Source organism: Myotis brandtii, unplaced genomic scaffold (assembly GCF_000412655.1).
Source record: "Myotis brandtii unplaced genomic scaffold, ASM41265v1 scaffold133, whole genome shotgun sequence".
NCBI classification, from domain to species: domain Eukaryota; kingdom Metazoa; phylum Chordata; class Mammalia; order Chiroptera; family Vespertilionidae; genus Myotis; species Myotis brandtii.
This window is the reverse complement of record NW_005354718.1, coordinates 3,649,834-3,661,122: the sequence shown is the minus strand read 5'-3', so window position 1 is coordinate 3,661,122 and position 11,289 is coordinate 3,649,834. Positions and strand designations below refer to the sequence as shown.

Below are 11,289 nucleotides of genomic sequence, written 5' to 3'. Positions count from 1 at the left end.
TTAGATTCATTTGTTGATAGATGTGTATTTGTTGTTCATAATTTGTATCTTTACCTTTTTCTTCTTCTTCCTCTTCTTAAAGGATACCTTTCAGCATTTCATATAATACTGGTTTGGTGGTGATGAACTCCTTTAGCTTTTCCTTATCTGTGAAGCTCTTTATCTGACCTTCAATTCTGAATGATAGCTTTGCTGGATAAAGTAATCTTGGTTGTAGGTTCTTGCTATTCATCACTTTGAATATTTCTTGCCACTCCCTTCTGGCCTGCAAAGTTTCTGTTGAGAAATCAGCTGACAGTCGTATGGGTATTCCCTTGTAGGTAACTGAGTTTCTTTCTCTTGCTGCTTTTAAGATTCTCTCTTTGTCTTTTGCTCTTGGCATTTTAATTATGATGTGTCTTGGTGTGGTCCTCTTTGGATTCCTTTTGTTTGGGGTTCTCTGCGCTTCCTGGACTTGTAAGTCTATTTCTTTCACCAGGTGGGGGAAGTTTTCTGTCATTATTTCTTCAAATAGGTTTTCAATATCTTGCTCTCTCTCATCTTCTGGTACCCCTATAATTCTGATGTTGGTACGTTTGAAGCTGTCCCAGAGGCTCCTTACACTATCTTCGTATTTTTGGGTTCTTTTTTCATTTTGCTTTTCCGGTTGGGTGTTTCTCGCTTCTTCGCATTTCGAATCTTTGACTTGATTCTTGCGCTCCTCTGGTCTGCTGTTGGGAGTCTGTATAATATTCTTTATTTCAGTCAGTGTATGCTTACTTTCTAGATGGTCCTTTATCACACCATCGAGGGTCTCATTAGATTTCCTGTACATCTCATCAAGTTTATCGACAGACTCTAGAAGCCTCTTGAGAGACCTCAAAAGTGTGGTTCTGAACTCAATATCCTCCCTTGATAGTTTTGTCCTGTTTCTTTGTCTCCGCATTTTTTACGCTTTCTTGGTACACCCCCTAGTGGTCTTTGTGCGCAGTCTTGTTGTGGTTAAGCCTTGATTGTTGTAGTTAATAGAGGAGGGATTTGACCTCCAGGCCAACTGGCTGTGTTAATCAGCTGTGTCTGCAGTGGAAGAACTTGTGTCCTCTAGGGAGGTGATCTAGCCTTGGGCTTGGGCGGGGCAGGTCCCACGGGATCAACAGGGGGGAGGAGGGAGCAGTTATGGCTGCTCTCAGTCCGTCCCCAGGGGCTCTGCCTCTCTGTCCCAGCAACGGCTGCAAACCTCGGAGGGACCGTAGCCAGACAGTCCTGCTTCTCCCGTTTGAGTCTGGGTCCCTAGAGACTCGCTGGAGCTCAGAGTCTGAGGCTCCCTCCGGATTGAAACAGACAACCGCGCCCTCAGCCACCAGCCCCCACCGTGCGCTCTCCGCACCTTAGTATTTTACTTCAGCACTGCGCCTCCTCTGAGCCTCGGTATGCTTTTCTCTTTCCTCCTAGTTGTAGAATCTCCACTCAGCCAGCCTTCCTGTGGTTCTGGATGATGTCCGTTCCGTCTTTTAGTTGTATTTTTGAAGTGGTTGTTCGAGGCAGCAAACTCTGGCGTTAACCTATGCCGCCATCTTGGTTTTTCCTGCTTTCTCAATCATTGTTTTTCTTTTTAATTTTCAAATTGGCCCATCTTTGGCTAACAGAACTTCCTTCAAGTTGGATCCTGATTCATTTGACAGTACTAGACTGCAGCAGTCTTTGATAGCATCCTTACTTTCTGGTACAAAATTGTGTACCTAGCTCTTTTTGTATAATTCATGCTTTAAGTGGATGGATTCAGGAGATATATATATATATGTATATGTATTTTTTAAGAGAAAATATATCATGGTTTATGTTCTTATTTCCAATTCAAGTTTTTGGTAATAGAATTGCTACTGCCCTCTTTGATTTTATATTGTGAGGTTCAGGGACATCAAAATGCATCTCTTTACTCTTATGTAACTTTTAAAAATATGCAGATGAAATGATATGATTGGGATTTACATGAAAATAATGCATTATATGTGTGTGGGGAAGGGAGAGGAGGGTATGTGCTGCTGGGGAGAGTAGATAACAGATGAGGGTTAGTTATATTATTTTCTCTCCCTTTAAGTATGTTTCAAATCCTTAATAATTCATTATATTTGTATTTTTATTAGGACCATGTTAAATTTATAGAATTAGTTGGGAATAAATGAATTTACTTTTTTATTCAATAATATTTATTCCATATTACTGTGTATAAAGGTTCTTTTTTTATAGTGGCTGCATATTAGTCAATGAGATGACTGTACCATGATTTATTTAATCTTTCATTTATTGATGGGTATATAGGTTGTTTTCAATTTGTCTTCATAACAAATAATAACCACTTGTAGTATACACTCTGAAGTACAGGGTGAGGCAAAAGTAGGTTTACATTTGTTCATATGGAAATGATACAATAATTAATAAATAATAATATAAGAAAAACTCTTTCACGTACTCATAACTGTAAACCTTCTTTTTCCCCCACCCTTCATAATTTACTGGCTCAAACCTGCATGTGTTTACCACGTTAGTAACTCTTTCCTCATATGCCACCCTTGTACTTATATTTTTAGATTCTCTTATTTGAGGCCTTAGGTGTACATTTAAAAGGATTTAAGCCCAACTTACGTGGCTCAGTGGCTGAATGTCTGAGGTCACAGTTTGATTCCAGTCAGGGCACATGCCCTGGCTGTGGGCTCAATTCCCAGTAGGGGGAGTGCAGGAGGCAGCTGATCAATGATTGTCATCATTGATGTTTCTGTCTCTCCCTCTCCCTTCCTCTCTGAAATCAATAAAAACATATTTAAAAAATAAAGTATCTTTCAAAAAAATTTTAAAAATAAAAGGATTTAAAATCATTACTGATATCATAAGTTTAATTTAATTGATCTCCTTTTTTAAAAAACATGTTTTTATTGATTTTTTTAGAGAGAGAGGAAGGGAGAGGGATAGAGAGATGGGAATCGAACCGTGACCTCCTGGTTCATAGGTTGACACTCAACCACTGAGCCATGCCCGCCAGGCTAATTGATTTCCTTTCAAAAGCTTTTATGATGGTGGAAGTTGTTTATAAATGAAATTCTAGTATTAGGCATATTTTTGGCAATGAAAATACTGATTTTTGAAGAAAAATTTATTGGAATGCTAATAAAGGTTATTAGATACTCCCATGGGATTATAAAAGTTGTTCTAGATTATCACTTATTTCACATTTGCTAAAGATATAGAGAACAACAAATTCTCCTAACATTAAACAAAGAAAAGATAACTACCAATTTGTGCTGTGGGAAAACTGCATTTTTAAAGAAGATATGTAGTATGAAAGGTTCCTGACATTCTGGTAAATTTTCAATTCTTAGTTTACTTGAGTACTATTTAATATTTTATTTCAAATGGTACTTGAATAATTTAAGATTTTATTACTTTTTCAAAAGTGAACCAACTGTCTTTAGTTGAGGTGATAGTATTAGTGGTATTAATCCTAAACATATACTACAAAATTTTGGGAATAGGGAGATTGGGATATTTAAATTTCTTTGAGCTATAAGGGCCAGTTTCCATTCTTTGGGAGGTAGAACTACAGCATTATAAACCATTCATCTCATCAGATTACTGGTTGTTACCTAGGCTATAAGGAACCTTCTGGTGAAATAGCACAGTGAAGTGGAAAAAGAACACTTTGGAATCTGGCAGAGTTAGATTTGAAAGACAACTTTACCTTAACGGGTGTTATCCTAACAGAATGTCTTCTCTTGAGTGAAAGAATCATGATTTCGGTAAAATCCTTGCTATTTCAGTCAAAACATTTTTTAATGATAAATGGATAATTCCCCATCTTTTCTTATAACATAATTTTAGTACCATCTTTGAAAGTGTGTTTTTGTTTCCATAGGGTCGGAATCTGGCAGATCTACGCCGTAGCCAGTCCCGGGGCACATTCACTATTAGCACTACTCTTCGGCTGGGTAGACAGATTCTGGAGTCTATTGAGAGCATCCATTCTGTGGGATTCTTGCACCGAGACATCAAACCGGTAGGGGGCCATTTCCAGCCAGAGCACAGAATGAGTTTGCTCAGTACTCTTAATCTTAAAATGGGACACAGTAACTTACAAATGTAGCTTTCTATATTAAATGCAAGGTAATATTTTAATTTCTGTAGCAGAAATGGAACTGGAAGCAAAATATAACTTGCCTTTTCATTAAAAAAAGAAAAGATAATTACACACTACAACTTATATTCAAGAGCTTTTCTCCTACAATGAAAATGTTGTTCAACAGCCAATTTAAAAATGACTAATGCTTGGCTATTATTATTATGTATGTTAACATTGCCATATTACTTAGCTTTACACCTAAATTGATAGTTATTCTTTGGATTTCTTTTTCCTAATATTGGTTACAAATATTTACCAAAGTTGTTTTTAGATATTGGCATGATGTTCTTTTGAACTATTTTTTTTAATTTAAGTTATGGCTAGGAAAGAATTCAGGGCCAAGAATTAAACTATAAGAGAGTTTATTTAAAAAGACACAGAGGTAAAATAAGTGAGAAGAAATGGGCTCAGGAACCAAGTTACAGAGGCAAAAGGAGGGTCCTTGGAGTTTAGGAGAGAGGAAGGTGAAGGTAACATGCTGGGGGAAGAAGATGGGGAGGGGGAAGGCACAGGCATGCTCCCGAGAGGGAGAAGACCTGAACTACTTTTAAGTGACAAATTATACTTACAAGAAACTATTTAGCCCTAGCCAGTTTGACTCGGTGGCTATACCGTTGGCCTGCAGACTGAAAGGTCCCGGGTTTGATTCCAGTTAAGGGCACATGCCCAGGTTGAGGGCTTGATCTCCAGTAGGGGTTGTGCAGGAGGCAGCCGATCAATGATTCTCTCTCATCATTGATGTTTCTATCTCTCTCTCCCTCTTCCTTTCTCACTGATCAATAAAAATATATTATATATAAAAAAAGAAACCATCAATTTTGAAATACTACTTTTTTCTCCTGAGTATTACAGTGGCAATATATAGTATTTTTTCCTATTGTTTTTCTTAGATATTGTCATTTCCATAACTGTGAAATATACTTTTTTTATTTTTTCTTCTTATTTATTTTTATTTTTTAAGATATATTTTTATTGATTTCAGAGAGGAGAGGGAGAGAGAAATAGAAACATCAATGATGAGAGAGAATCATTGATTGGCTGCCTCCTAAATGCCCCCCACCAGGGATCTAGCTGCAACCCGGGCATGTGCCCTTGACCAGAATCAAACCCGGGACCCTTCAGTTCAAAAGGCCGATGCTCTATCCACTGAGCCAAACCAGCTAGGGCTTCTTATTTTTTTTTTCTTTGTTGCTCACAAGGGGAATGACCCATTTTGGAAATATTGTATTTACTAGAAATTTTTCATTTTTGGTGCAGTTGAAAATTACACCCATCTGTTGCTACTTGATTTCTAAAATTAGTTTACATGAAAATGGCAACTAAAAGTAACATGATTGAATGAGACTTAATGTAATGTAGATTTCTTTGGCTCTTATTTCTATGCCAAACTAAATGTCATTATTTGAGAACTGTGGTGATGAAGAGCTTCCATTTTTATCAGAAAGTTCCCTAAGTAGAACAATGTTTTAAAATAAAAGCTAACAATTCTATGACAATTTGACTTTTGCTTTTATAAATTCTCTTGTTTACATACCCATCTTTGCAAGTTTGTGGCCATTTAACGTTACATTTATTTTTATTAAGGGAAGAATACAAAGTATATTTTCCTTTAGTCTGTTTTGAAATGTTTCCTTAAATTGCATCTTAATTTTTACACTTGGCTAAATTCAGCTTTAGGATATTCATTTACATTTTTGAGCTATGTGCTCTATTTTGCCCACTCCTAGTTCTTTCCATTTTAAAAAATTAAGAATTGGGTTTTCATTTAGGCAGTGGCTTAGAGGAAGTTAGAGTTCTGATTTCAGTTAAGTCAGTGTTGTGTTGTATACAACTTTATACAGTCACTTAAATCTTTGTTGCTCAAAGTTCACCTGATCATAGGCATTAATAGAACCCACAATGAAATTTACAGTAAACATAATTGACTAGAATAGTATATTTGAGACATGTGTGCTGTATGGAATTTTAGTAGAAGAATTAAAATATAGAAAGAGTAATATATAAGGACTAATTATAAAAATATGTATATTTTCCTTCTTTATTTTTCTAGTCGAACTTCGCCATGGGCCGCTTTCCTAGTACATGTAGGAAGTGTTACATGCTCGATTTTGGCTTGGCTCGACAATTTACTAATTCCTGTGGTGACGTCAGACCAGTAAGATTTTTCATGTTATTGAATATTTGAGACTTAAACTATTATTTATTATATCACTCTATTTAAAGAAATGCTAATTATGTATCAGAATGGATGTGATTCAAGAAGTAGCATACATATTTATAATTAAATCATAAAATGAGTTAATTATTCCACTATTGAAAGTTGTAGACTTAAAAAAAAATACATTAGACACAGATTTAGAGTTGTCTTGTACTAAGAACACAAATTAGCCCTTTAGGATCAGTGATCTTTTTTGCAGTCCAAAGCTCTTTCTACATATTATGGTTTTTCTGTTTCAGTTATTGTACTTTTCATATCCATTTGGTTCTTTTAAAAAATTTCTCTTTATTGATATTCTCTATTTGATACGATGTTGTCATACTTTCCTTACTTCTGTTATCAAGCATTCCTTTAGTTTTGTGAAGATATTTATAATGGCTAGTTTGAAATCTTTTATTGTTAAATCCAACATCTAGTCACTCTCACAGGCAATTTCTGTTGCCTGTTTTTGTTTTTTTTAATGTATGAGAGATAATTCCTTGTTTCTTTGCATACCTTATAATTTATTTTTATTGGAAACTGGACATTTTAGATAATATGTTGTAGCAATTCTGGGTACTGGTCCCCCTTCCAGGGCTTGTTATTATGTGCTTGTTTATTTGTTTAGTGAATGTATTATTTTAGTGAAGTCTGTTTTTTTCCTCTCCCCACCCCCAAAATACAGTGTTAATCTCCACTAATTGATTGCTCTATTGTTTACAACAGTGCCGTAGGGCACAAATTCCTTGACAAAGTAATCAAAGTGTGCCTCCTAAAATGGAATAGTTCCCCCCCCCCCTTTTTTAAAGGAATTTATTGAAGTGACATTGATTAATAAAATTACACAGGTTTCAGATGTACAATTCTATAATACATCATCTGTATATTGTATTGTGTGGTCACCACCGCAAATCAAGTCTCCTTTCACCACCATTTATTTCCCCTTTACTCTCTTCTTCCTCTCCCCAGCCCCCTTTCCCTCTGGCCATCACCACACTGTTGTCTGTAGCTATGGGTTATGCATATATGTTCTTTGACTAATCCCTTCACCTACTTTCATCCAGCCCCCCAGCCCACTCCCCTCTGACAGCTGTCAGTCTGTTCCATGTATTCATGCCTCTGTTTCTATTTTATTAGTTGATTTTGTACATTAGATTCCACATATAAGTGAAACCATATGGTAGTTGTCTTTCTCTGACTGGCTTATTTCACTTAGCGTAATACTCTCCAGGTCCATCCATGCTGTCACAAAAGGTAAGATTTTCTTCTATTTTAAGGTCTAGTAGTATTCCAGACTGCGGAACTTCAGAGGGAAGGTGGGGGAGGGTAGGAAGAGATCAAAGAATTTGTATGCATATATGCATAACCCATGGACACAGACAATAGGTTGGTGAAGGCTGGGGTCAGGTGGTGAGGGCAGGCTAAAAGTGGTCAATGGTGAGGGAAAGGGGACATATGTAATATTTTCAACAAGAAATATTTAATTTTAAGAAATGAAGAGAGAGAATCATCGATTGGCTGCCTTCTGCACGCCCCCCACTGAGGATTGAGCCCGAAACCCTGGCTTGTGCCCCTGACCAGAATCGAACCTGGGACCCTTCAGTCCGAAGGCCGACGCTCTATCCACTGAGCCAAACCATCCAGGGCTTTAGTTGTTTTTTTAAAATAATTTTCACCAGTTTTACTGGGGAGTGGAGCTCCTCATGTTGTCATACTGGCATTTGTTCTCCCACTATCGCTCTTATACTTGTGTCTTCCTTTTACCTTTAGTTTTGTTTTAACTTGCTACTGATTGTGACTCTCATTCCTAGCAAATTGGTTGCACAGAAATTAAAACACTGGTTTTGAATGAACTAACTATATAGTAATAGTTGTATACAGAAATGTAAATTATATTTAAAATAAGGGCACATGAGAATTTAAGTGCCTAGAAATTATGAGAGAATCTTTTTTATTCTGGTGAAGGTCTTGCATGTTAATAGGAAACGTGGGGTGCAGGGAGCGGATCTCCCCCTTGCAGGTTCTTGCCTCAGGAAGTTTGAAGAATAAAATTCACGGGCTAAAAGGACTTGTTAGTAAAAGGGTGGAAATTTATTGGAAGCAAATACACACTCCCACGTAGGGAGGGGCTCCCAAGGGGGTAAACCACTAAGCTCCTTTTTTCTAAGGTTTTTAAATGCTGTGGTTCTTTGTCTCTTCATGTTCCCTTCTAATTGGACCCCTTCCCCATTTTATGACCCTGTGCTTTTCTAATTGGTCACTCTTTTGCAGAATATCAGCTTCAAAGTTTAAAACCCACTTGGTGCCCCTCCTTTTTCTCTCCCCCTTATCTTGCAACATTCCTCTATCTCCTGTGAACATGTTTCCCTCTTTCCAGCATCTGTGGACATTTCTCTATCCTCTGTGAAAGTATGTTTCCTTTTTCCCCATAACAGTTTTTCAATTTTTAGAACATGTTTTTTTAAAAGTCACTCTGGCTGTAAAGAGACTATTGAGAGCAAGAGTAGAATCAGAAAGACAAGTTAGAAGACTAACATGAAGGTCCAGTGATCAATGATGGTGGCTGGGACCTAGGACATTAGGGTGGTACAATAAGGTAGTGAGAAATGATTGTATTTTGCACATATTTTAAAGATAGATTTAATAAGACTTCCTTCTGGATTTGATATTGGGATGTGAAGGAAAAAGAAAAGTCAAGAATGATTACTAGATTTTTGTCCTGAATGAATGGTCATGCTATTAACCATGATGGGGAAGGATGAAGAAGATTCGATAAGGGGGAAAAAACACAAGTTCTATTTTCTAGAAGTAAGTTTGAGATGCCTCTTAGATTCAAGATGGAAATAACAAGAAGCTGTTAATGATATATTAATTTGTAGCTCAAAGGAGAAATCAGGGCTGGGGATAATATAAATTTAAGAATCACTTGCTCCCAATGTTTAAAACTAAATGGTAATTTTAAAAAATGAAACTAGATTAGATCAGCTAAGGAGAGTTTTCCAACTTGATGATGGAAAAAGAAGAACTGTGAGCCAGCCAAGAAGAGTGAGAGGAGGATCAGCCAGTGAGGTAGGAAAAAAATCAGGAGAGTGTGATATCTTGGGAGCCGAGTGAAGAAAGTGCTTCAAGTATGTAGGGGTGGTTATCACCTGCACCAGATGCTGCTGATAGGTCAAGTAAGGTGGGAAATGAGAACTGACCATCTGGATTACTCAATTGGAATAAGTTAAAGAGAGTTGGAGAGACAAAGTGAAGAAAGAGAGTATAGGCAACTCTCTGGTGGAGTTTCTGTGCTCTAATCTTCACCAGAGGATATGTTTTTTATTTTATTTTATTGATTTGAGGAAGGGAGGGAAGGTGGGAGGCAGAGAGAGAAGAGAGAGAAAGAGAGAAACATTGATGGGTTGCCTCCTGTATGCACCCCACAACCTGGGTATGTGCCCTGACCAGGAATCGAACCCGCCACCTTTTGGTGTACAGGACAGTGCTTTAACCAACTGAGCCACACAGGCCAGGGCCAGAGTTTCTTTGTTCTAAAGAGGAGTGGTAAAACAAAGAAGTAGTTGAAAGGGCAGTGAAAGCCATCCTTCCTTCCTTCCCTAATTTTTAAAAAATGGTAGTTATTGTAGCATACTTGTGAACTGATGGTAATACTCCAGGACATGTGAAAAAATAAAATCTGATGTAGGACAGAGCAGGAACAGTTATAAGAGCCAAGTTCTTGCATAGCTGGCAGGGGAAGAAATCCTGGCACAAATGGTGAGGTTAGCCTATTGTGTAAGAGCAAGAACACTTTTCCATGTAACTGGGAAAAGGCAGAATAAGTGGGTACAGATTTAGGTAACTAATATTTTTTTAAAATATATTTTTATTGATTTCAGAGAGGAAGGAAGAGGGAGAGAGAGATAAAAACATCCATGATGAGAGAGAATCATGGATCGGCTGCCTCCTGCAAGTCCCCCAATGGGGGTCGAGCCCACAACCTGGGCATGTGCCCTTGACCGGCATTAACCTGGGACCTTTCAGTTCACAGGCCGACGTTCTATCCACTGAGCCAAACCGTCTAGGGCAGTAACTAATATTTTGATTTTTTTTTGTCTTTCCATATATGTTCCAAAAGAGTGTAAAAAACACATATGTAAATTTTAAATAAGAATATTAAGACATTCATGGCCTCCATTTAGGTTAAGAAATAGCTCATTTCCACCTTAGAAGCATGCTATGGTCCTTTCCTGATGGCATCCCTTTTCCTCCCTCACGCAGCATGTCCAATAGAACTTACTATGAAGTTGGAAATGTTCTGTATCTGCACTGTCCAATATGGTAGCCACTAGCCACATGTGCCTAGTGAGCACTTGAATTTTGACCAGAGAAAACAAAGAACTCAATTTCAAAACTAATTTAATTTGAAGTTGCTATTATATTGGCCATTGTAGCCCTAGACAAATTCCATTCTTAATTTTGCATTAACCAGTCCCTTGCTTTGCTTTCTTCTCTCTTCTGTAGACCCAAGGGTCGTTATTTGGAGTATGGAACAGATTCAAGGAGCTTTGTAAAATACTATAGTTACCATATGCCCTTCACCTAGCTTCCCCCAATGATATCTTAGATAGCCATAGCAGTACATTGTCAAAACTAGAAAATTTGATATGGGTATACTATTATTAACTCAAGCACAGCCTGAGTCAGATTTCACTATATTTTTTAAAACATTTTTTTAGGAGTGGGGAAATGGTATACGAAATGTTATCACATGTATAGATTCATTATAGCCAACACCATAATCAGGATACAAAACTCCTTCAAAATGTAATGTCTGTTTATCTACCAAAGTTATGGTACAGGATCATCAGTCAGCTTGCATTACAAACAGAATGATGGGTAGTATCTGTGACACTAGTGAGTTGTTTATGTGGTTGGTTTTGAGATCCTCTATTTTTTT

The 11,289-nt window shown here is 37.3% G+C and overlaps 1 protein-coding gene across 3 annotated transcripts in view; it reads left to right on the top strand.

The window, feature by feature from the left end:
* Nucleotides 1–11,289, top strand: part of TTBK2 (tau tubulin kinase 2) — a 115,936-nt gene that overhangs the window by 36,720 nt on the left and 67,927 nt on the right. For 2 of the 3 annotated variants that reach the window (XM_005860316.2, XM_014534845.1), the window contains exons 4-5: nucleotides 3,887–4,027; nucleotides 6,201–6,305. The exons of the other annotated variant lie outside the window; for it this stretch is intronic. In XM_005860316.2, the coding sequence (XP_005860378.1) occupies nucleotides 3,887–4,027; nucleotides 6,201–6,305 (246 nt within the window). The remainder of the gene's footprint in view (nucleotides 1–3,886; nucleotides 4,028–6,200; nucleotides 6,306–11,289) is intronic. 3 annotated transcript variants of the gene reach the window in all.